The following is a 27411-nucleotide window of genomic DNA, read 5'->3' as shown; positions in this document are numbered from 1 at the left end:
GATATTTTTATAAATTGAATCAAAAAGCAAAATGCATTTTATTGCTTTAATTAACCATTATCACTCTCATTCAGTTAGAATAAAATCATAGTATAAGTAAGACTTAAGAAAAGTTGACTGATGTAAAAAATAAGTATGTATTTAATATTATAAAATAGTTTTTATGTTAATATGTTAAGTTGTAATATTTTAACAAAGTTTACTTTTGTACAGTAAACTGCTGCAATTCTCTGTTCTTTAATCTATTTCCTCTCAAGAACCAGATTGCTTTTTAAGTGTTTTAACACAGTATCAACAGAGCATGTGCTCTTTTGTCCTAAGGCTAGTGTGCTGTTTGTCTAAGAGCTTGTTGCTTTCAAATTTTAGTTACATGAGCATGCAGCGTACCTTGTGGATAGCATGTGGGACTGTGCTACTGAACTACTGAAAGACTGGGAATGTATGAATAGCTTGCTGTTAGAAGAGCCACTTAGTGGAGAGGAAGGTAAGGGTATTTAATTATGTTGTTATTGTTTGTCCATACTGTTTCGGAAATAGATTTTTCTCATTAGTATTTTTTTAAAAATTTTTAAATTAATTTATTCATATTACATCTTAATTGTTATCCCATCCATTGTATCCTCCCATTCCTTACTTCCTCCCCTATGACTGTGACTGAGGGGGACATCTTCCCCCTGTATATGCTCATAGGGTATCAAGTCTCTTCTTGGTAACCTGCTGTCCTTCCTCTGAGTGCCACCAGGTCTCCCCCTTCAGGGGACATGGTCAAATGTGAGGCACCAGAGTACGTGTGAAAGTCAGACCCCACTCTCCACTCAACTGTGGAGAATGTCCTGTCCATTGGCCAGATCTGGGTAGGGGTTCATTAGTATTTGTTAATGTTATTTTTGTATAATTGTTTTTGGCAGTATTGGGACTCAAACTCAATGCCTTGTACATTGTTGAATGAACACTGATTCTAAAACACAGTTCCTATCTCATATTCATACATAAGAATATTGTGTGATATACAAAGACATAATAGCTATCAAAATTTAGTATATTTAGCCAGATGTAATGACACATGCATGTAATACCAGGGCTTGTCCGGATGATGTGGAAGATAATGAATTCTATTCTAGCCTGGAGTACATAAGAAGTTCTAGGTTAGCAGGATTTTATTTTGAAACCCCATTTCAATATATTCATATACGTTAAATATATTTTAAAAATCATGGGTGTATGTCAGTTAGGTTCATACTTTTTTGCCTATGCATATAAACAGTGAACTTACTCAGAATTCTGAAATTTAGAAAGGTAAGACTCAACTTGTTCTGATCTTTTCTGTGACAGTAATGGGCTTTTCTTTTGTACATTAGGTCAGTTCCTGTTCATAGGCAGAAGAAACTTACATAATAGTTTTAAGAGGCATATATGGAAAAGAAATAGGTTAACTCTTTCTGATTTTCTTTTTTAGCTCTAACAGACAGACAAGAGAGTGCTTTGATTGAAATAATGCTTTGTACTATTAGACAAGCAGCGGAATGTCATCCTCCTGTGGGAAGAGGGACAGGAAAAAGGGTACGCCAATGTGTTTTGTTATTCGGAACTTCATTTCTCTATTTCTGGTATTTTTTTAAAAGTCCATTTTGACACTGGAACAAAAAATACTTGATTTTTAGTTTTACTTTTCTAGTTACTTTTGTGTGTATCCACTCATGTGTATACACATATGTGCATATATATATACATGCGTATATAAATATATATGCATATATAAGTACATTCTAAAGTAGTAGCAACTTGAAGTACTTGATTTTCCATAAGATCTTTTGTTGATACATGTGATGACAGTGAATGATACTATCTTCAAGGCCAAATGCAGTATGTGCATGTAGAATACTGCATGTGTTTATATGGTTTATTTTAAAATTCATATTTTTATTATATGAATGTAGTAATGAAACAGGCATTATTAATAGTAGTGGTGAAGTAATTCGTATTTCCAGTAACGAAGTTTTAGTAATTTACTAAGAAGTTCACAAATTCTAGCAATTCCATAGAATTTCAAATGTTTGATTGTAAACCAGCAAAATGAATTTTTTATCTTGTGACATGCAAATATATGTGTATATATATGTAACAAAATTTCATGAAATAATACTGAACCAGTATGTAATACAGTCTGTGTATTTTGTTCTATTTCTGTTTTCATTACTCATTTTTTAATTATTTAATCATCTTTTTTGCAGTGCCGTGGAATGAACCCAGGGCATTGTGCATGCTAGGCAAGTGCTCTACACTGAGCTACACCCCTAGCCCCTATTTCTGTTTTTTTTCCCTTTCTTCATTTTGTTTTGTTTTATTTTTATGTTTTGTTTCTGTTTTTCTAATTATGGGTAGCAAGTTAGAATTCTGAACTGATTACCTATGTCTCATGGCCCCCAACATGGAATAAGTTAAAATATGGTTTAATATCATTATGACAGAGCTTCAAAAACATATTTCATATTCTTAACTATTCCTTTTCCTATCCAAAGGTAAACTTGAATAATTGTCTTGGTGTTTTAAAAATAAGTTAATTGGTGTTTATTTGTTCATATTGATGTTTTTATAAAGCTATATTTTCATACGAGTATATAAAATGGCTTTGATATACTCCCCCATCTCCTCCACTTGACATTATTCTCATTAGTTCCCTCAGATGATATTGCTTCTACTCTCATGTCCTATATTCATATATGACTTTATGTAGTTACATAAAATCTGGGATTCACAACTGAAAGAAAACATTGAATATTTGCTTTTCTGAGTCTGTCATTTTGCGTAGTATCTCCACTTGAACTCATTTTCCTACATGTAGTACACCTTTGTTCTTTATGTTGAAGAAAACTTTTTTGTGTATATTCACACATTTTCTATGTCCATCATTTGATGATAGACCTCTAGACTGATTCTTTAACTTGAGTCTTGTGAATAATGCTGCACATTTTTCCACGAAAGGTTTTTAACATTAGAATTTTTCAGTCATATAGCCAGTAATGTTATAACTGTGCTATATTGTAGTTCTATTTGTAATTTTTTGAGGAACCTCTATACTTACTGACTTACATACTGGCTATATTATATTCTTCAACAGAAGTGTATATGTGTCCCCATTTTCTTATATTTTTATCAACATTTGTTGTTTTTACAGTGATACCTATTTTGACTAGAGATAGAATCTCAGTCTTTGTCTTTGAAGGCTAGGTGTGCTGAATATTTTTTCATGCTTATTGGTTATTTGTATTTCATGATTTGAGAACTGGATGTTCAAGTTATTCTACTTATTAGTCAGAATTTTAAAATATTCTTTTGAATTAATTATATATTTTAGATATTAGTCTTCTATCAGATTTGTAGCTAGTAAAGCTTTTCTCTCATTCCGTAGGTTGTCACTTCACTTAGTTACATTTTAACTGAAAGTTTTTAATTTTACATAGTTTCATTTGTCCATTCTTGGATTTATTTCCTGAGCTATTGGACTCCTTTTCACTAAGTCCTTGCCACATCTTGAACTGTTTTCTTAGTTTTCCTCTAATAGCTTTAGGTCTTCAGGTCTTAAATTAATGTCTTTGATCCATTTTGAACTGATTTTTGTACTGAGAGATACAGATATAGCTTTAGTCATTTACATGTGGATATCAAGTTCTCTCAGCACCATTTATTGAAGATGTTATCTTTTTTTTCCATTGTATTTATAGGCACCTTTGTTCAAAATCAAGTGATTGTAGGTGTGTGTTAGTGTTATAAGTATGTTTGTTTCTCAAGTCCTCCACTCCACACCATTGTCTTCTTTTGTACTAATCCCATGGTGTGTTGATAATTCTGTCATTATTCTCTTTGCTCAGGATTGCTTTGGGTATTAGATGTCACTTTTGCTTTTGTATAAGTTTTAAGTTTGTTTTCTTCAATTTCTGTGAAGAATGTCACTGTAATCGCTGATGGAAATAAAATTGATTTGTAGATTATTTTGGCAATAAAGCAAGCCATTTTCATAATGTTAATTCTGGTCATTCATGAACATAGCGACTCTTTCCATCTTGTTTCTTTTCAAATTCCCTCCATACCTTCCTACCATGTTAAAACCACACAGCGTTACAGCATTTTCCCTCATTTTTTTGTTCTCTATTCTACAATGTTCCCTGAGCCTTGGAGGGAGTGATACAGATGTCCTGTTTAGGGCTGTGCCCTCATTTATTCTTAACATTTTCAATTTCTTTCTGGTGAAAAAAAATTCTTGGTAGAGGTCTCTGACATCCTTTGCTAAGTTTATTCCAAGGTAATTTATTTTTTGAAGCTATTAAAAATGAGATTTTGTTCTTGATTACTTTTTCAGATCTGTTTGTTACTTGTATGTATAAAGGCTGTTGAGTTTAGTATGTTGATTTTCTATTCTATATTGCTGAGAGGAGTTCTTTGGTGAACTCTAGGGTTTTTACACACAGTGTCATATCATCTGCAAATACAGATTGTTTAACCAACTACTTTTCTATTTGTATCGCTTTTCTTTTTTTCTTTTTTTAATTGCTTAAGATTTCAAACACTAGAGTAGCAAAGGTGTTTTATTGCTTATTTTACTGGAAGTGCTTTGTGGTTTTACCAGTTTAGTATCAATGTTAGCTGTCACTTTTAAAGGTTTTATATTATCATTATTCTTGTGTATGAGTGAGTGAATATGTCATGATGATCGTGTGAAGCTCAGAGGACAACTTTTACCTCTATGTGGATTCCAGGGATTGAAGTCAGGTTTTGCAGTTTTGCCTTTCAAGCATCTTTACCTACTGAGCCTCTCCAGCCTATACTGTAGGTTTGTTGTAGTGGTCTATATTATGTTGTGGTATATTCCTTATAGTCATAGTTTCTTCAAATTTTGTTTTGCTTGTTTTTCAAAACAGGCTTTCTCTGTGTAGCCTTGGCTGTCCTAGAGTTACTTTGTAGACTAGGCTGGCCTCGAACTCACAGCGATCCGCCTGCCTCTGCCTCATGAGTGTTGAGTTTAAAGACGTGTGCCACCACTCTTAGCCCGTTTCCTCAAAATTTTTATCATGTAGGGATATTTGGCTTTGTCCAAAAGCATATCTGCATCTGTTTATATAGGTCCTTGAGTCTGTTTATGCGATACATCGTTACATTTGTTTATTTGCACATGTCAATTTATTCTTGTGTCTGTGGAATGAATCCTATTCATCTTTATATCTATTTCATCAGTATAATTGACCTATAGTTTTCTTATTTTGTGTGTTTATTTTTCTTTGCCTTTGGTGAATAACTGACTTTATAAAATAAGGTTAGTGCATTCTTTTTTTTCTGTTTTGTGGAATAAATCGTTTTAGGATCATTGAGCTTGTTTTAGTTGGGTGACTTATTATGTCCTCAGCCTCATTGTTTATTACAGGTCTGTTTAAATTGTTTATCTCTCCTTGGTTTAATTTTCATAGATCATAGATAGTAGAAGTTCAAAATATCTTGTATATTTTCAAATATTTTTATATATTCCCTGATAAATCTTTTAATGTCACTAGCACCCGTGATGATGTCTCCCTTTTTAAATCTCTTTTTATAAATAGCATTTTTTCTATTTTCTTTTGGTTAGTTTAGCCAAAGGTTTATTAACTTCATCGTTTTATTGAATCAATTTTTTCCTTTGTTGATTCTTTTGTTCTTTACATTTCTATTTCACTGATTCCTGTTTACTTACATGTATGTTTGCTGACTATATGTATGATGTGGATAAAGTACCCACAGAGGCTAGAAGGTGTCAGATTCTTTGGGACTGGATTTACAGGCCTTTGTGTTCCACCTGATGTGGTACTGGGATCAGAATTTGGGGTCTCTGCAAAAGCAGTTGCTGCTCTTAAATGCTAAGCCATCACTCCAACGCCACTCCTGATCTATTACTATTTCTATCTACTGATTTTGGATTTGCCTTGTTTTTCTTTTACTGTGTGGTGAGTTGTTTGAGATCTATGTAATTTTTTTAAATGTTAGGTGTTTGTGGCTACAAACTTCTCTCCTGAAACTGTTTTCTATATACTTTGTATCCCTCTAGTTCTGGAATGGTATGATTTCTTTTAATTGAATTCGGCAAATTTAAATTTTTCCCTTCTTTCAAAAACAAACAAAATCTCATTTTTTCTTTGGTGACTGACTGATCATTTAGTAGTTTCTTGTTTCGTCTCCATAAGTTTATATTTTTCTGTAGTTTCTCTTGTTAGTTTCTAGTTTTAGTCTGTTATTAATAGAATATAAGACGTTATTTCAACTTCCTTTTATTTGTTAATACTTGTCTATAGTATGATCTGCTTTAGGGAATAGTTTATAGGCTACTAAGAACAAAGTGTACTTTACAGTCTTTGGATGGAATGAGTCTTTTGGATTTATACCATCATTTAGCCCCGATGTTATTTGCTGAGTATAAATTAATTGGTTGAGAGTTGATGAATTGATTTTTTTTTTCATTCCTTTCTTTCTTGATGACCTGTTTGTTGGTGAGAGTGGGCTGTTGGGTTCTCTACTTTTACTATATTGATGTTAGTCTTTCCTCTACATGCAATTGTGTTGTTTTTTATGAAATTGGGTGCACCAATGTTATATGTGTATGTTTAGAATTCTTACATCCTCTTGGTAGATTGCTTCTTTTTGTTGTTGTTGTTATTTAGTTTTGATATTTAAATTTTTATATATATATATTATTATACATATATAAAATAAACTACATAGAACAAGAAGGACCACAAAACAATCAGGAAATATATTAATGTTACATTCATAGTGTTTTGGCTATTTGTATTTGGCAGCCTATAAGAAAACATTTTCCTATCTTGGTGAGTCTAAAATTCTGAATGTAAATCAATATCATATCTCATCATTATCGACTTAAAACATCTATCTAGACCTAAAAGTAACTTAGCCCCTAAACAACTAACCTTCATTGTAAAACTAAACTATGTGTTCTTCAACCCCATCAGAGACTTGAGAAGGAATAAACCTAATTACCTGAGTAGACAGGAAGAGCAGATTAGCAGCTTCCAAACTGAAAAAAAAAAAATGCCAGAGACAGTTTGCTGCCCGAACAGTTACCCATAACTATAACCCTGGAACATGGTTTTCGGCCTTCTGCCCCAGTATATCTGACAGACATATATGTGAGGCAGGAAGGTAGATTGTTTCTTTTTTTAATTGTTTCTTAATATCAAGTGGTTTATTTATTGTAACTAATGTTGGTTTCAAGTCTACTTTCTCTGACCTCTTTTTCTCTAGTTGCATTTACTCTGGCTGCTTTTGTCTATCCTTTTACCTTCAATTGCATTTGCCTTTACATGTTAGGTGGGTTGCAAGGCTGTGGTTTTTTGGAAGCAGCAAAGCAGTGGGTCCTATTTTTAATCAAATCTGGTATCCTATATTTTGTGTGGAGTATTGAGGTTATTAACATTCAGAATTGTTATTTAGAGGCACTGTTCCTATAATCTCATTTTTGCAATGCTGATACATTTTTTAATCTCTTGCTTATATACTGCATTTTATACTTTGCGGTGTTATACTATGTGTATCTATTTCTTTCTTACACGTGTAAGATTTCTTCAAATTATCTTTTGTAGTGCTTCTTGTATGTCCTTATGTTGGTGTTTCTAATGGAAGATTTTTATTTCTCCTTCGGTTATGTAGGCTAACTCTGCTAGATATTATAATCTGGATAGTCTGTTGTTTCTTTCTGAGCTTCAAATACGTTGTTCTATGCCCTCCGGCATTTAGAGGTTTTTGTTGTCAGTGCTGTTATCTTTATTGACTTGCCTTTACATATGATTCAATGCTACAGTCTTGTAGTTTTCAGTATTTTTTCTTTGTTTGCACACTAGGTTCTCTAATTATAATTTTGTATGGGAAGGTTCTTTTATGTGCTTGTATGTTTGGCATTCTAAATGCATTCTGTTTCTGCATGACAGTCTCTTTCCCTAAATGTGGATATTTTCCTGCTATGATTTTATCAGTTTTCTATTTCCTGAACTTGTTTGTATATTCATGCCCAAGATTCATAAATCCAATCCCCCCTGTTCCCCCCACCCCAGACAGGGTTTCTCTGTGTATTCTTCACACCTACTCCTTAGAGCAGGCTGGCCTCGAACTCAGAGATCTGTGTGCCTTTGCCTCCTGAGTTCTGGGATTAGAACCACTGGCTATCTTCAGGCTTTCACACACTTTACATGCTATGTTTATATGCTCATATTAGTTATTTTTTATTGTCTTAATGTTCTGATTCAGTTATTTTGTCTTTAAACTCTAATCTTCTGTCTTCTACTTGGTCCACTTTATATATGTTGATGCTTACCTTCTGTTTTCTACTTTAAACTTTTCATTCCCAACACTGCAATTTGATTTTTTTCATTGTTTCTACTTTTTAAAATTCTAATCTTATTTTCTATTGCCTTCCTTATTTCATTCATTTGCTTCTTTTCTTTGATTTTATTTCAGAATTGATTTGTATTCTCTTTGATTCTGCTAAACAGTGTAATAGTAATTTTTTCAAAATCCTTTGGTGATTTGGGGAGTTACGCTGCCCTGGATTTTCATGTATACTATGGTCCTGCAATGGTATTTATATATTTGGAATAGGTTGTTAGTGAGATCATCATTATTCTTTCAGTTTACATTTTAAAAATCTTCCACGAAGACGAGATTATAACACTCAGCTGCCATGCTCGGTACATGACCAGAAGCACTACTCCAAGAGAACACCATATCCAATAGCTACCTGTCTAATGATGGACAGGCCTAGTGTGCACATAGAGTAATAATTGAAAACAATTGCCTTTTCAAATCCAGAAATGTTTGGAGAATAAAGGAACAGTGTTAGAATAGTGTGCCTTTGGGTATTAGTTACTCAGGATAGGGATGTAAAGAAAATAAGCCTTGTAAGACCAGTAAGACCAAAAAATGTACTGGAGGAGGGACAAGCAACTAGATGCAAGGAGTTGAGAAATTGTTAGGGTAAATGAATTTTAAAGATCATTAAAATAATAAGAGAATTATAATTTACTTAATTATAAGGATGGGATGTGTAATGCATTTAACCCTGCCAGTGTGAGAGTAATCAACCTGTGTCGCCACTTGAAACCTGTTCAACCTGATTGATCTGTTTGTGTGTACCTCAGTGGATTTCAAAGAGGATGCCCATGAGGTTGAGCTACAGCCTTCACTTGGGAGGGTGTCACCTCAGAGTCTGAGCCTCCTTCCGATTTCCTTTCATATTCCAAGTTTACCATTGCACTTGGAAATTTCTTCTTATCAAGACTTGAGCCACCTTTGTCTGGAGACTTATGTTGAGTTTTCATTCTCCACTGAGTTTCAGTTAAACTCAGTTTCTGTGGGGTGTTCACCTGTTTCTGAGTTCTGGTCTTGTCTCTTGGAATGAGGAGTGGTGTTGGGTTTTGGAGACATGGTTGTGCAGTCTTTTCTACTCTTCTAGCTAAGTAGCTTAATTGCAGAGATTTGGTTTCTGCTGTCTGGTTTCATAGGTACTGTTGCATTTAAATGGCAGTTAGTAATTTCTGGAACTTTCATCATGCAACTTGTTGAATTTTCATTTTAAAATTTGTGAATTTTTTTTCCCTCCCTGCTACTGGACCTTTTTTTTAAAAAATCTTTTTCATTTATTGGATCTAGTGGTGGATTATGAAGATGAATTTCTCTATTCCCTACTATTCATGTTCAGAGCTTTCTATTATAGTCTGTAATATTCTTATGAACATAATGCTCATTAATACGGGATTTTATCTAGTCTTTTCATAAGCCTCTTGTTCCCACTTATCCTTCCTTGACATTCTATACTTCTCACAGGTTGAAAATTTTCTTCTAAACTTGTGGAGTATTTTAGAAAGTGCTGCTTGCCTGTATTCCACCATTTTTTTCATAATTGGATTTTGATCTTCATCCTAGGACTATTCAATTTTTTTGTCATTCTTGTTATTTTATGAGGCTTTCCACTATCTTTATCTGTGTGTTTGTTTGTATATATGTATGTGCTATGTAGCCATGGCTAGGTGGCTTGGTATTCACTAACTAGTCCAGAATAGCCTTGAACTCACTATTGTCCTTCTGCCTCAGCCTTCTGAGTGCACCACTGCACCAGATGCTCTCTCCTTAATAACGAGTGTGTTGTTCGGTATTACTTTTAGGGCTAGAGTTTTATATTAAGGAATTTTTGACTGGACGTGTTGGCACTTATTGATAATCCCATAATTCCAGAGGTTCAAAAGGAATGAATTCAGGCCAATGTTGGCTATAATGCAAGATCCTCAAAATTTTGTTATTTACACTTATTATTTTATTTGTTTTAATTAAAATTTGAGGACCTAAAACTGTTATTGAGTAGATGTTTATAGAAGTCTTTGTGTTACTTTAGGTGCTAACAGCAAAAGAGAAGAAGACACAGTTGGATGACAGAACAAAAATCACCGAACTTTTTGCTGTGGCCCTTCCTCAATTGTTAGCAAAAGTAAGATTGTATTGATAACTTAGTGTGTTTCTCATAAATCACAGATTATTTCAATGTGGCTCCACCTATGCTTACTTAGCATTATTATAATGTTTTTACCATTATCTTTTCTCCCCAAAAGTACTCTGTAGATGCAGAAAAGGTGACCAATTTGTTACAGTTACCTCAGTACTTTGATTTGGAGATATACACCACTGGACGATTAGAAAAGGTAAAATTTTTTTTGTGTATAAAATCCTAGAGGAGAAATGCTATCTTAATTTACCATATCATATAGCTTTTTATATTATAAATAGGTTTTGTAGTATTTAGAGGGAATACACACACACATACATACATACATACATACATACATATTAGGTCTTCTATATTTTTAGTCCTATTGGATTTAGAGAATAGTGCAAATGGGCTTCCCTTTTCCTTTATTCCTATAGCTATACTTTCATTCTTTATGTTTTTTTGTTTTGTTTTGTTTGGGTCTTGTTTTGTTTTTTTTTGAGACAGGGTTTCTCTATGTAACAGCTTTAGCTGTCCTGAAACTTGCTCTGTATGTAGTCCAGGCTCTGTCTCCCAAGTGCTGGGATTAAAGACGTGTGCCACCACGCTCAGCTTATACTTTCATTCTTATACAGTGTATGACTGTATATCACTAGCCACTTATGCTTTCATGAATTATTAGGTGGTAACAATTGCAAAATAAACTTGCCTAGTATTTATGAAAACCTTTTTATATGTTCCAATAACCAGTGAAAGTTCTTTACACATGTTAGTATTCTTATCAAAGCCTGTAAGATAGATGATATTATTTCCACTAAAGTTACAGAGATAAATATTGGCCAAACAATGTATTTGTTTACCAAATTAGAAAACTGTCTGAAATATTTAGTATATTTGAAAACTGTCACAGTTGGTGATATGATGTAGTCACAATATGCCTACTGTATATTCCTTAGTAGGACTTACACACAATGGGCATACTTTTGACTCCTGAGCTATATCCTTAGCCATATAACTTATTAGTTTTAATGCAATAAATTTTATTTTGCAGCATTTGGATGCCTTACTGCGCCAGATCAGAAATATTGTAGAGAAGCACACCGACACAGATGTTTTAGAAGCATGTTCTAAAACTTACCATGCATTATGTAATGAAGAGTTCACAATCTTCAACAGAGTAGATATTTCAAGAAGTCAGCTGATAGATGAATTGGCAGATAAATTTAACCGGCTTCTTGAGGATTTTCTGCAAGAGGTATATATTACAAGTATTTTGTCTGTTGGACCCTTCCCTTTCAGTAACTGAGTCACTCAGCATTAGTGTGATGATAATCTAGTGGTGTGTTTTTAAGTCTTTTCAGTTCTATGAATCTCAAACTGCTATTACTCCCCCTCTAAAATAATAAAATGGCAAGGAAATGTAACTTTGAAAAGATGCAGACAAAACTAGCATTTCCCCTTCTGTTCTAAAGAAATTAAACGGATAGTTCCCTGGTTTTAGTTGAAAATGTGGCCATTACATTTGCTACTATGGTCACTGTTGCTTTCGGTGTTTCTTATGTTGTACTTTCAAAGAGGATTACTGCATTGGCTCTCAAATATTCATGCAGTTTTATTATGATTTTTGTTTTTCTAGAAATACATATTTTTAAAATTTATTTATTATTATGTATACAATGCTCTGGCTGTACGTACATCTGCATCCCAGAAGAGGGCATCAGATCACATTATAGATGGTTGGGAGCCACCATGTGGTTGCTGGGAATTGAACTCAGGACCTTTGGAGGAGCAGTCAATGCCCTTAACCTCTGAGCCATCTCTCCAGCCCAATACATATATATTTTAATTTATTTGAATCAAGTCAAGTCACAATTGTCAAAATATTTCCATTACCCTTTTTTTTTTTTTTTTTTTTTTGAGACAGGATTTTACTCTATACCAGGCCAGCTTCAAGCTCACACAAATCCACTTGCCTTTGGAATGCAAATATTAAAAGTGTATGCTACCATGCCCTGTAGTCATTCACTCTTGATACTGTTTATTGCACTTAGAAATTGTGAACTTTTCTTTAAGTCCAGCAACAAGAGTGGATGTCATGGCTAACAATTTTAATAACCCTAGTGCTCAGGAACCTGAGACAGAAGTTTTGTTTTGATTTTTAGTTTGAGTCCAGTTCAGACTACATAGTAAATATCAGGCCAGCCAGAGCTTCAGTCTAAGACCTTTTACAAATCACCTTTTTTTAAATTAATGGTCTCAATACCAAGTAGATATAATTTTCAGATTTCTGGTTTTATTAAACATATTAAACATTTTATATATAACATTATTTTACATTTAAGATGTACTAATTAGATTGTCCTATAAATGTATTTATATATAGTTACACATTTGGAAACATTTTAATGCTAAGTTAATTTTAAATGGACAATAGTTTGTTAACTAAATTTTGTTATTTTTAAGAAAATTTAAAGTATAAAATGGCACATATGTGATCAACCTAGATTTCAGTACCATAGATAAGAGAGGTCATAAAAATTCTCCATAATGTGAGCAGTCTGGAATATGTGTGATTGTTTTGGTATTTCTTTTTCCTGAGCACTATTTTTATTTTGCATCTAGTTCTGGGAAATAGGAAAATTTAAAATAGTTTCATGTCTGCATTACATAATGGGAGATGGGAGGACAATATTCTATTTTTTTGTGTGTGTGTTCCTCTGTTTATAATCTTATGTTGACTCAGCAACATTGCCTTAAATTTGGCAGATATAGGTCTTGAATGATGAAGCTTCTTTTTGGGGTTTATTGTGGTGCTCTTTTCTTTTCTTTTAAGGTGATGTCATCATTTCAATAGCCTAGGATTTATTACTTGGTAGTTTTTCACTTGATCTGTACCAGAATGACTAAGAAACAATTTCACTTTGGTATTTTGTGTGGGTGTACACGCATGGGTGCATGTGTTTGAGACAGAGTCTTGAATCACAGGTCTGCCTGTGTATATCTCCCATATACTAGAATTAAAGGTACCACTATGCAAGCTTAGTCTTGTTATTATTGTTGTTATTTTGGTTTTTCAAGAAAGGGCTTTTCTTTATAGTGCTGGCTTTCCTGGAACTTGCTCTGTAGATCAGATTGGCCTTGAACTCACAGAAAGACCTGCCTCAGAATGCTGTGCTTAAAGGTGTGCGCCACCCCCTGGCCAATTATTTTGGTATTTTATAATGTGTGATTACTAATTAATAGGGAGAAGAACCTGATGAAGATGACGCTTATCAGGTATTGTCAACGTTGAAGAGGATCACTGCTTTTCATAAGTAAGTTGAATCTGCGAGTTTCTGATAAAAAAAAAACTATAGCAAAATAACCTTGCATATTTTGTATTTTGTTTGTTATTATGTTTTCAAATTCTTTTCTTCTCTCTCTCTCTGAATAAAGAAATCACTTGATAGGGGCATGTTATAGTCTGAAACAATTATGGTCAGGCTTAGTTTTTAAATACAAATTAATTTGTTTTTGTTGTTGTTTTGTTTTTTTACAGTGCCCATGATCTTTCAAAGTGGGATTTGTTTGCTTGTAATTACAAACTCTTGAAAACCGGAATTGAAAATGGAGATATGCCTGAGCAGGTTTTTATTTATTTATATGTTATATACATATGCTGAACTTGGGCAGTGAAAGCTTCTGACTTAAATTTCACTTCTCATCTTATGTTTCTCTTTTATAGATTGTTATTCATGCACTGCAGTGTACTCACTATGTAATCCTTTGGCAGCTTGCTAAGATAACTGAAAGCAGTTCTACAAAGGTAAGTGGTAGTTCATCAGTGTTCTTACTAAATATTATTCCCATTTTCAGCAAATTTATACTTTTAGTAAGAGCAAAATAGTTCAGTGAAGTTATTTCTAATTTACTATATGTATTCATGTCTCTAATTTATATATTCAATGAAAATATATTAATATATTTTATTTCAAGGTATGAGTTTTAATTAAAATTTATTCACATAGAAAGATGACATACTTTGACTTTCCACATTGTCAAAATTGTTTACTAAATATCGGAAGGTAGTCCTTTAAAAGATTTCTTTATTTATGTGTATGGGTGTTTTGTCTACATGTATGTTTACACACCAGAGAAGAGGCTATCAGATCCCATGGGACTACAGTTAGGGATGGATCGTTGTGAACCACCATGAGGTGTTAGGAATTGAACTCAGGACCTCTGGAAAAACAATCAGTGCTCTTGACTGCTGATCTGTCTCTCCAGCCCTAGGAAGATAACTTTTATAAAACACGATTGAGTATGTTTGACCCAGAACCTTTAAAACAATTCTACATAGTGATAGATGACATAAACTGAAGATAATGAACTGAGTTTCTCTAGATTATATTATGCCCTGAATTTTTTCTCTTTTTTTTCTCCTTTGGTTTTTTCAAGACAGGGTTTCTCTGTGTAGTCTTGGCTGTCCTGTACTCTCTCTGTACACCAGACCCAATCCACCAGCCTCTGCCTCCCTGAGTGCTGGGATCACAGTAGCCAGATACCACATCTACCTGCCTTGATTATTTCTTAAGATCACTTCATTAGTAGTTTTCAAGGTTTCTCAAATTCAGGATATTTTAAGGTTTATTTATTTAAGTTATATGTGTATGTTGCCTCATGCATGTCTATGCATCACTTGCTTGTTTGTTGGATCCCCTAGAACGGGTTACTGATGGTTGTAAGAAGCTTTGGAAACTGAGTCCTGGTCCTCTGTGAGAGCAACAAGTGCTCTTGACTACTAAGCCATTTCTCCAGCCCCCAAGATTATGTTTCCTATTTGAATCGAAGATAATATTAATTGGGCTCATTTAAAAAAACATACATAATAAGAGTTACGGATTAGGCTTTATATAAGTGCTTTTCTGAAGAAGGGATTTTCCTATTTTCAATTTTCTTCCATTTATTTAATATGTATATATTTAAAGAACACTTTTAAAGTTTGTTGACACCACAAACTGAGATTTTAAGATTCAGAGACAATATTTTTCAAATAAGAAATGCAAAAAAAAAGAAATGCAATATAGCATTGTTTATTTTCTTCCATGAATTTGCCACTTTCAAATAATGAAATGAGCATGGATCATAATTATTTACTCTAAGCCTTCTGACCTGGTGTTTTAATTAAAGTTAGCTATATATAAATATGTAAGTTTTGCCAGATCATTTAGGTTATTATCAGTGTACCCATTAATTTTTAAGGTTTTATCATTTTTTGAAGCTTTTACATAATATATAAGATAATGGGTTTCTTTGTGACATTTTAGTTCATGTTTGTCACTCTTCTAGCTTTTTTTCTGTTTCTGTGGTAAATACCATAACCGGAAGCTACTTAAGGGAGGAAAGGCTATATTATATCTTAAACATTCAGGTCACATTGTATCAGTGAAGGAAATTGGGGCAATAAAGGGATAGAAACCATGAAGGACTTCTGCTCACTAGCTTACTTTCTGGTCTCTGCTCAGCTAGCTTTTTTATACAGCTCCAAATCACTTGCCCAAGGAGAGCACCATCCACAGTGGGGCTGAGCCCTCCCACATCAAACATGACTGCAGGCCGTTCTGATTTGGGCAGTTCCCCAATTGTGTCAAGTTGACAGCTGTAGCAAACTAGGACAGTTGCACTTTGCTTACCCCTCACCCCCCAATCTCATCATCTTGTTTCCTCTCTCCATTCTATCTTTTGCCCATTCTTCTTCCAAATAATCCTCATTCTTTTTTCATGCCCTTTTGTATGCACATGCATGTATAAGTGTGTATTTAAATCTATATTCTATATATGAAAAGGCAGATGCAATATTTCTCATTCTCTTCTCCTTATTTTATCTTTCTTCTTCCGTCTTCCTATAAAAAACATAATTTTATTTTTTATACATGCTTCATTTTCGTTACCTATTCTTGTCTTCAGCATCTAAACTGGTTCCACTGGTTAATCATGGAAATAGTGCAGTGGTAAACATTGATGTGCAGTTATCTCTGCAGTATGGTGACTTAGAGTCTTTTGAGAGGTACTGAAAAGTTTGTGCTAGGTACTTTGAAGTGTACCTTGTGGTGATTTGGGTAAAAAAATGATTTGTCTTTCTTAGTAACATATTATGAAGAATAAATTTAAATTAAAATTTCAAGTAGAGCTAATATAGTTGTATTCATGATAATGTTTATGTTATCAAGTGATTTTTCCCCCAAGACAGGATGTCTCTGTGTAACAGCCATGGCTGTCCTGGAACTCTTCTTTGCAGACCAGGCTGACCACAGAGATTTGCCTGTCTCTGCCTCCCGAGTGTTGGTTATCAAGTGTTTTAAAGAGGTACTGAGCTGTTTATATAATATAAACCATGTTAATTTTTTTTCCAGGAGGATTTACTGCGTTTAAAGAAACAGATGAGGGTATTTTGCCAGATATGTCAACATTACTTGACAAACGTGAATACTACTGTAAAGGAACAGGTTAGTAATCACCTGGGAAGAGGGATCCTCAGGTGAGGAATTGCCTGGATCAGATTAAGAGATTAATCTGACTGATGATTGAAGTGGGTTGGCCCAGCCCACAGTAGGCAGCACCATCCCAAGGTGCTCGGTTTCTAAGTGACTTATTTAACATAAAAAGCTGTGTAAAATTTAATACTAAGAAATATCTAATATGTTGTGTGTAAAGCTCAATATATTGAGCTTGTAGGTAATAAAATGAGTATATTCATTGAATAGGAGTTTATATTGTATGTGTATGTGCCTGCATGTATATATGGTATCATATGGAGCCAATTAATGTTGCTGAAAAAAAGGAACATCTGAAATTGTTGCTTGTACAGTATCCTGCAAGCGTTAGTAGCCATTATTTAAGAAATAAATCTTTTCAGCTTTAAAACCTTAAAGCACTAACTGAAATGTTAATAATCTTAAGTACAGAAAATTAAAAATTTCCCCTTATACTAAACATATTTTAAAAATTTTTATTTATGACATTTGGTAAGAAACTTGACAACATTATTTCCCTTTATTTTAACAGGCCTTCACTATTCTGTGTGATATTTTGATGATCTTCAGTCATCAGATTATGTCTGGAGGGCGTGACATGTTAGAGCCATTAGTTTATACTCCTGATTCTTCATTGCAGTCTGAGTTGCTCAGCTTTATTTTGGATCATGTCTTCATTGAACAGGATGATGATAGTAATAGTGCAGGTAATTTTATTCTCAGCCGTGTATGTGTATAATAACAAATTTAGTCAGATTCTGTATGAAAACAGGGTTGAATTCTATTATATGTGTGTATATATAGTATTGTAGAGTATATGCTTTCAAGTTAGATATTGCATCTCACTAGCATTAATTCTTGCTTCTAGTTTGAATTTCCTTAACAATTATGAATATTGATTAAAATTTCTGGGGCCCATATTTAGATAATTTGAGGTAAATAATATATTTATATTTATTATGTATTTATATATCATAAGCTTTCATATTTTGTCATTTTTGAATGTTAGAAATAATGCTTGAAATTTTGCCTGTTTGTACAGTACAAAATAAGTATAATTCAATAACTAAACCAAGCCTTGTTTTAAGTTACCATATTCTAGTTTTACTGACAGATCCCTTGTTTGAATATGAGGTTGTGGAAAACCAAGTAATATTTGGTGGTTTCTTCCTGCTTTTAATTTTTTTTTAAGTTAAGTTTGAAGGAAAGTAAACAACACATTTCTACTTAATATAACTCACTGAATATCAGTTCCTACATAAACCTGAAATTACAGAGAATTGGCTTGAGGCCCATATATAACAATATAAAACTTCTTGCTCACAAAGTAAAACATAATGTAGAATACAACTGGCAAATGCAGAGTAATTCAAACTCTGATTAAAAATTCATCTAGGAAACTTTATCAAGTGTTTCTACCCTTTGGTACTCCAATTTCATGATATCTGTAAATGTGCACAAATGTAGATGACAATGTCAAAAGCTAGATAACCCTGAACATTTAAAAAAACTATTTATTTTACTATTATGTATACAATGTTTTGTCTGCATGTGCACCTGCAGGCCAGAAGAGGGCGCCAGATCACATCATAGATGGTTGTGAGCTACCATGTGGTTGCTGGGAATTGAACTCAGGACCTTTGGAAGAGCAGTCAGTAATCTTAACCACTGAGCCATCTCTCCAGCCCCTGCCCTGAACATTCAAACTTTCAGTTTTTCACCTTTCACTCGCTTAGGTATATTTCTTAGATAAAGACTTAACTGGTCAAGAGTTTGCTAGATGCCTTGGATATGAAAAAAAAAAAAACAAAACTGAGACTTTCTTCTCCCTCCAGAATTAAAGTGGAAAAGACACTTGAAATCAAATAGTTTTAATGTATTTTTTTAGGTAATGAAAGCTTGTTAAAAAAAAAAAAAGCGTGACAATAAAGAGGAAGTTCGACTGCTTGGCAAGTTTAGTAGAAGCTGGCATCTGAAATGTGTATTTTCATACACATTTAAGAAAGTCTTTTAAAAACTTGTATGCAAAATCATAGTTGCATTCTAAAATATGGAACAGTTTGGCATACAACTTTTGTTAGTTGATGGCTACTTTGACAGCATTTAGACCATTGCAGATTGAATGAAAGTAAACTTCAGTTTTGTATGAACTTTGTAGAATTAAGTTTTCCATCTTCAGTGCTTGGACTGCTTTTTTTTCTGTTAAGCTTTTTAAATGTATTCTACTCCTGTGGAAAAATGCAGATTATTACAACCTTGTACACATTCACCCATCTTTGTTAAGTTTGGCTATATGCTTTTTGAAAAAATTAAAAAACACCCTAATTCATGCCCCTTCACCAATATCATTACTTTTCCTTTTACCTACAAATAACCAATGTCATAAGTTTGTTATTAATCATATATTTCCATTTTACTTGGACGTTTTCTGTAGTTTCTCATTGTTAACTTCCATATATTGTATATTTTACAACATACTCTTAAATTTTGAGATTGTTTTCAGTATTGACATGTAACTACAATTTTTTAAAATCAAAACCACTGAGCATCATAACACTTGACTACTACATATTTACATATTCTTTCTTTCTTCCTCCTTCCTTCCTTCCTAACAGGATTTCTCCATATAGCCTTGGCTGTCCTGTACTCGCTTTGTATATCAGGATGGCCTCAAACTCACAGCGATCCACCTGCCTCTGTCTCCAGAGTGCTAGGGTTAAAGCTTTGAGCAACTACGCCTGGCTCGTTTACATTGCTTGATGTTAGGCAATTTGATTATTTTTAATTTCCCGCAATTATATATTATTTAAATAAATATACTTATTTACTTGAGAAGAAGTATAATATAAGACTGAAGTTGGATTGTGTACTGTTTTTGTGTAGTGTAATTTAGCCATAGGTTGTCAAACATTTGAATTGTAGACTGTGAGGTGCTTGATTTGTAATTCATATTGTATTACCCAGTTAAATAGGAAATAAATCCAGGGATGATACATTGATGATATTAAACAATAATGGTAGCCAACACTTGTGAAAGTCCCATGTTTGGCATCCCTCTTATTTTTTTAATCCTCAAAATAGAAGAGGTAAACTCTTCTTTACGTAAGCAGAAAAAAATACATCTGACTTTTAGAACTTTTCATTTGGCCAGCTCAGTCTGCAGGAAGGAGTCTATACTTAAAGTTCTCATGAATATTTCCAACTAACACTGAGAATCATATTATGTAAAATTGATCTATTATAATGGTAATCATTAGGAATAAGTTAGTTAGGCAGGGTGGAGGTGATACACACCTTTAATCCCATCATGTTTAATCCCAGCTAAGATAGGCGGATCTTAGGATTGAAGGCCAGCCTGGTCTACAGAGTCAGTTTCAGGATAGCCATGGCTGCACAGAGAAACCCTGTCTATAAAACCAAAAAATAAAAATTGAAAAGTTTCTAATATCAAGATAACCTTTTAAAACATAAATGAGACATTTTAAATTTTCTGTACAAACAGCTTTGATATATTGGATTGCAGTGTATACGTAAGGTAAAACTTTTGCTGATGTTCTATCTTAAATTGAAATTTGATTTTTGGGTTTTTTATGTGTAACTCAGTGATAGAATGTGGACCAAGCATTCTTCATGCTTTGCTTTCAGTTATTAGTACCTACAAATCATTGAGGTTACTAGAGGTGTTTTTCATATACTGTGAATCTTATCTTGAAAGACTTAACAGGTTATAGACCAACCAATTGTACGCAAAATATGAATGTCTACTAAAGATATTGAAAAGATTATTTTTTCAAAAAACTAATAACCAAACAAAATGAAACAGTAGGGTTCTTTTCATTTTTTTGTGTGTGCCATCATTTTTTATATTAATTTCAGATTTGAAATCTTTCCATAAGGAAATTCCTTGCGTGCCTATATTACTGTATCTGTGTAACTTGGGCATATACATCCATACCTCATATGTCAGTCGTCACACCTTGAGATAGGGTATCCATGTTTACCTTTGCAGCATCAGGCTACCAACACTCTGAACTCATCTGTTCTATTGTCTACACCTCCAGTCTGGGTAGGACCACAGTGGAGGCAGAAAATCTCAGTAGGAGGACTGCCTGACCTACTTAGGGAGTTCTAGGCCAGTCATAGCCATATAGTGAGATCCTTTCTAAGTAAATAATATAAGAAGGAATCAGAGGCAAAGTGAGGTAAGATCATCTTTGGATATGATAGGTTTTCAGAGATTGATGTGCCTTCAGGTAAGGACCAACGGTGTTTGAATACCCAGGTCTTTTTGACAAATCATCTTATTGGAACAGTGGAAGAATGCATTACATTAGCTTAATGTGACTAAACATCAATTCCTTTTACTCATTACATATATTTCTTTTCCATGATGATCATTTGATGTCTCAAAAATACAGTATTTTGGAATATTTGAGTAATTGCAACTTTCAGTTTTGGTTTTAATGTTTTCCTCTTTTCAAATTCTCTAATAATAATGTGAATAGCATAGGTTAAAATATGATTGAATAAAATACAAGATGAATTGATTATTGAATCCCCTCCCCCAGATGGTCAGCAAGAGGATGAAGCCAGTAAAATTGAAGCTTTGCACAAGAGGAGAAATTTACTTGCAGCATTTTGTAAGCTAATTGTATATACTGTGGTGGAGATGAATACAGCTGCAGATATCTTCAAGCAGTATATGAAGGTGAGGTTGAAAATGTATAGTAGGTTATTTCATGCTTAAAGGAAATTCTAATGTTGGTTTGACTATGTGGACACCATAGAAAGTTTTTAAATGCTGAGTTACATTTGTGTAGTATAGATATTTTATCTTCAAGCAATTAACATTTTGAGTAACATTTTCTCATCTCTCTAATCATGCAGTTAATGACCATTTTTGTTTGTGATTGTTTATATTTTGAATGTTAGAAAATTACCTATCATTTTAAGTACAAGCACAAGAAATTTCATTCATGATGAAAACACTTCTTTAGCAATTAGAGGCTATTCATACTTTTCAAAAATATGTGTGAGGTACTCTCATTTTGAATCAGGGCTACAAAAGACTTGTGTCTCAATTTTAAAATACTTTAAGTATTTTCTCAAGTAAAAACAAGTTTTAAATGTAAAAAATTTAAAGTCTTTACTTCTCTCTCTGTTTGAATCCACCTATCCATTCGTTTGCATCTATCGATTTACTTACCTACCTACCTATCTAGAGTCAGGGTCTCACTATGTGGCTCTGTCTGTCTTAAAATTCACTATGCAGATTAGGCTGGCTTCAAACACACCCACATCTGTCTCTGGAATGCTGGAATTAAAAGCCTGAGCCACCACACCCAGTGTCTTTTCTCTCTTAAAGCCAAATTTTCTATTTTGAATATTTTACTATATGTAAGAAGTTTTAATAATTTAAAGGTAGTTTTGAAGCTACATTATTTGGCACGATGAATGATTTTTTTACTATAAGGCACTCAATTTATTTTAACACATTTGAAAGTTTCAGTTTTAGATATTTTGAATCGAGATCATTTGTTTCTATAATAGAGAGTATATTATCTGTCCTCTACTCAAATACTCATGGACAATTATTTATCCGTCCTCTACTCAAATTTATTAAAAGGCAGAACAGAAAAATTTTTAAAAATTATATATTGTTTGAGTATGGTGTCTCAGGAGGCAGAGGCAGGCAGATCTGAGTTTGAGACCAGCCTGATCTAGAAAGCAAGTTCCAGGATAGCCAGAGTTACTTAGTGAGACACTGCCTTAAAAAATAGTACGTTTTCCCCTATTTTCACTTTGATAGCTATTTTATAGGTGCTAAAACTACTATTTTAAATTACAAAGATGTATATATGTAATATATAATGCAAATTTTTGAAACAGTAGTTTCTTTTTTCCTTTTTTCCTTTTTTTTTTTTTTTTTTGAGATAGAGTTTCTCTATATAGACTTGACTGTCCTGTACTCGTTGTTTAGACCAGGCTGGCCTTGAACTCACAGAGAGCCTGTGTCTGCTTCCAAATTACTGGGATTAAAGGAGTTTTAAGTTTTCTTTTAAATGTTTATAGGGTTTGTTTTTATAAGACAGATTACTAAGTTAGCTACCTCTATGTCATTAACAATTACAGTAAGTATGATTATTTTTATTGTCCTTATCAAAAAGTTAGTGTTTACCTCTGATAGTAATCTTTTTAATTCATAACCTCTGTTTAAACAGTTTAGAGTTTCCAAATTTTTTTAAAGTTAAAGATGGTGTTTCAGAAATGAACTTAGACCTTCAGTACTGTTACAAATTTTTTGTCATTGAAAGTGCAAATAATACCTTGTTTTTAGTCATTTTAAGAGCTTTAACTCTAATTTGCATCAATTTCTTTTTCTAGTATTATAATGATTATGGAGATATCATCAAAGAAACAATGAGTAAAACAAGGCAAATTGACAAAATTCAATGTGCTAAGACTCTTATTCTCAGTTTGCAGCAGGTAAGACTTTGAGTGTCAGCTTTACTTAACATAGTTAACAGCAAGTCATCACAACAGTAATAATTGGAACTGAGCAGAGGACATGGCAGACAGTTCACAAAAGTAACAGTACAAAATATTTAACATCACTAATAGACAAAATGTATTACATGAAGTTTATACACACATATGAAGTAATTGAGTCTAGCTAATTAACTCACTCATTGATTCTTTTAATTCAGTTTCAGCAGTTTTTTTCTTCTTTATGTATGTTTATATGGAGTGTGTACACATGTGTGTGTGTGTGTGTAGGTGTGTGTGTAGGTGTGTGTGTGTAGTGTTAAGTGTGATGGCCAGAGATTGACTTTTGAGTATTGTTCTTACTTGTTTTCCTTTACTGAGGTTAGGGGGTCTCTTAATGAATCTGGAGGTTGCTCAACCTAGAATTATAGGCAGGCTTACACACACACACACACACACACACACACACACACAGCTTTTATATGGATGTTAAGATTTGAAATTTCATCCTCCTGTTTGCATAGTAAGCACTTTATCCACTAAGTCACCTTCTGAGTCTCCTTCATTTTTAAACTATTTGTGTGAATGTCAGTGTATAAATGTGCCAAAATGTTCAGACCACAGGACAACTTGGGAGAGCTGGTTCTATTAAACTATTCTGTGACTTATAGCCATCAAATTTAAATCATCAGGTGTGTTGACAAGACCTTTACCAATTAGACCACCTTGCGGTTGTCTTTCCATGTAGCCTAGGGTTTCCCTGTGTAGCCTTGGCTGTCCTGGACTCACTTTGTAGACCAGGCTGGCCTCAAACTCACAGCAATCCACCTGTCTTTGCCTCTCAAGTGCTGGGATTAAAGGTGTGCGCCACCACTGCCTGGCTGCCTCAACCTCTTGAGAGGTAGAGTTAGAGAGCTGTGCCACACTGTGCTAGATAGCAGTTTTTAAGTATACAGTATTTTTGTGGATGTTTGTGTGCAGGAGCAAAGAAAATGTTGAGTGTTTTTTGTTTTGTTTTTGTTGTTGTTTTGAGTGGAATGTGGGGCCTTTTATGTGTTATATCTCATTGTTAACTATACTGTATAGTTAATCATTGGAACCTAAGCATCCTAATTGATGATTCCAGTTCCACTGCTCTAGTTTGTGACAATTATTTTATTCTCGGTATCTTTGGCTTCAACTTGCTGGGATTAAAGGTGTGCACCACTAAGCCAGACAATTTCTAACTTTTAAAGGACAAATAATACTCCTCCTTGATTGCATGAATATGTATGTGATACATGACATAATTCATTCATGTGTGCATAGTTAAGTTCTTTCACAATCATTGCGAGTGATAATATACAATGAGCACAGGGGTGTAGCTAATAAATAATGATTTTAATTTCCTTGGTATTTTGATATCTTCGGCATTTTAATAGTTGTATAATATTCAATTTTATAGGTGGATTATACTTTTTAAAAACAGATGTATTGAGTTCTTTTAAAACTTTTGTTATAAATAACACTAGAATACTTTGTGTATAAATGTTAATTCTTTTGAATCAAGTCTTAGAATTGCTTAATTAATAGGATATCAAAATTCAAAAGCTTTTGCTAGTTTATGATGAAACTTCATGAGGTGACCTATGGCTGACATTCACGAGACCCTGGATTTCATCACCAGCACCACAAAAACAGCATAGTTGTTTAATATCTTATAGCTTACAGTGGGTTTCCTTTTGTTATGTTGTTCTCCTCATTAAGATGAGCTGATTCATAGTTTGGCAAAATTCACTACTTTGAATATATGATGTGACACAATTGTGCCCGTTTGTATCATGATTGTTAAAATCTGTGTTTTAAGTATCATCAATGAAGTATATCATTTATCTAACTTTTATATTTTAATTGGAAAATATGCATAAATGTTAATTCATATTTATCAAAATATTATTATTAATATTGCCTTCTTTTTCTCCAAACAGCTTTTTAATGAAATGATACAAGAGAATGGCTATAATTTTGATAGATCATCTTCAACATTTAGTGGCATAAAAGAACTTGCTCGTCGTTTTGCTTTAACTTTTGGACTTGATCAATTGAAAACAAGAGAAGCCATTGCTATGCTACACAAGTAACCACTCTCCTAATACTTTATTCAGTGCTTGTATTTTCATGAATCTTAATTTTGTGTCTATCCATTTGTTGGGAATAGCAAATTAAGCTGCTTTTATTATTGGTTTATAAACCTCTTAAGTTTAAGAACCTATTGCAATGCCCCCCCCCTTTATAAATACACATATGTATGTTTGGGCACACTTGTGCATAAGAAAGTCAGAACAAACTGGGCTCAAATGCTGTCCACCTCTTTTGAAACAAGGTCCATGATTCTCCTGGAGCTCGCCAATGAAGCTTAAATTGGCTGGCCAGTGAACCTTGTGATTGCTTGTGCACTGTCACATGAATTGCACACAACTTACTGCTCTTACTCATTTTATTTATCCCTCTCCAACTTTAGTTTATTCTCTTATTTTGCCATATTATATGTCTTTTAGTATATCGGTGATAATTTTAGGTAAAATTAAGAACCATACATAGAGTGATTAGTATAAGAACTACATTTTGTCGTAAATAGCCTGATTTCTTTCCCAATTTGTTTTCATTGTTTTTCTACCCTTATATTTTGATAGAGTATAACTGTAGTTGTTATCTAGATTAATTGTGGTATTGAAATTTTGACATCAACATGGTTAAAATGGGCCCTGGTTAAACATTAATTTTGAAAGCCTTAAACAAGTTTTTTTTTTTTAAAGATTTATTTATTACATATACAGTGTTCTGCATGTACACCTGCAGGCCAGAAGAGGGCACCAGATCTCATTATAGATGGTTGTGAGCCACCATGTGGCTGCTGGGAATTGAACTGAGGACCTCTGGAAGAGCAGGCAGCACTCTTAACCACTGAGCCATCTCTCCAGCCCCAACAAGTTATTATAAATATTCATTATTCGCTTTTAAGGTAGTCCTATATGTTAGAGTATGACTTTTCCTAATTTGAAAATAAAGAGATAATATATTGATTATTATGTATAAGAATTTGGGCTATTTTTGTAAGAAAGAATATTTGAGTAAAGAATATATACTAAGCTTTTTGACATATTCCTGTAATCTCAGAATTTGGGAGGCCTACACAGAAGAATCACATGGTAAAGGCCACTCTTTACAAAAGTATATAGAAAAGGAATGTAGATTAAACTAAACCCCATTTCACTGGTGGTTAGCCAGTGGCTCCTCTGCCCACCCACCCCGCTCGGTGTGTGTCTGTGGTATGTTAGAATGATATAATGATAGTCTCTGGTTTTTAAACAAAATAATTTTTAGTTTTAAAAGTATTTGCAAAAGAAAAAACATCATAATATTAATTTTATTATTTTATTTCCTTTACAGAGATGGCATAGAATTTGCTTTTAAGGAGCCTAATCCACAAGGCGAGAGCCATCCACCATTAAATTTGGCATTTCTTGATATTCTCAGTGAATTTTCTTCTAAACTGCTCCGACAAGATAAAAGAACAGTGTATGTATTTGCTAGAAATGTCCAGCTTAACTTCATTTTGAAATTCTGAAAAACAGTTGTTACACTTGGTTTTTCTTTCTGGCACACATCTGTAGCATTATATTAATTTATATAAACTTTCTACTTCATTTCATCAGTTTTAGTAACCTTTAATGTTATAACTATATTCTGTGCACAGTCCTGAACTTTAATATTGGGAGTTCTACTCCCAGTAGTGTTGCGCCTTTTGCCATGTAACCTTAGTGCTTTGTAAATTATTTGTTGAATAATCTCTGTAGCCCAACTAAGAAGGTAGCATTTAAAGGACAGTAATACCGAAAGCCCATCAGGCCTATCCTGCTTAGT

At 33.4% G+C, this 27411-nt stretch overlaps 1 protein-coding gene across 5 annotated transcripts in view; it reads left to right on the top strand.

Annotated features, from left to right (window-relative positions):
* Positions 1 to 27411, top strand: part of STAG2 (STAG2 cohesin complex component) — a 134158-nt gene that overhangs the window by 89903 nt on the left and 16844 nt on the right. For all 5 annotated transcript variants that reach the window (XM_084788734.1, XM_084788738.1, XM_084788736.1 and 2 more), the window contains exons 15-28: positions 367 to 484; positions 1457 to 1560; positions 10421 to 10513; positions 10635 to 10724; positions 11562 to 11765; positions 13754 to 13824; positions 14049 to 14136; positions 14235 to 14315; positions 16903 to 16995; positions 17555 to 17729; positions 21591 to 21730; positions 23407 to 23508; positions 25476 to 25624; positions 26938 to 27066. In XM_084788734.1, the coding sequence (XP_084644860.1) occupies positions 367 to 484; positions 1457 to 1560; positions 10421 to 10513; positions 10635 to 10724; positions 11562 to 11765; positions 13754 to 13824; positions 14049 to 14136; positions 14235 to 14315; positions 16903 to 16995; positions 17555 to 17729; positions 21591 to 21730; positions 23407 to 23508; positions 25476 to 25624; positions 26938 to 27066 (1637 nt within the window). The remainder of the gene's footprint in view (positions 1 to 366; positions 485 to 1456; positions 1561 to 10420; positions 10514 to 10634; positions 10725 to 11561; positions 11766 to 13753; positions 13825 to 14048; positions 14137 to 14234; positions 14316 to 16902; positions 16996 to 17554; positions 17730 to 21590; positions 21731 to 23406; positions 23509 to 25475; positions 25625 to 26937; positions 27067 to 27411) is intronic.

Source organism: Acomys minous, assembly GCF_964271855.1.
Source record: "Acomys minous genome assembly, chromosome: 7".
Classification (NCBI taxonomy): domain Eukaryota; kingdom Metazoa; phylum Chordata; class Mammalia; order Rodentia; family Muridae; genus Acomys; species Acomys minous.
Note: the sequence above shows the minus strand (reverse complement) of the source record. Positions and strands in the feature narration are given on the sequence as shown.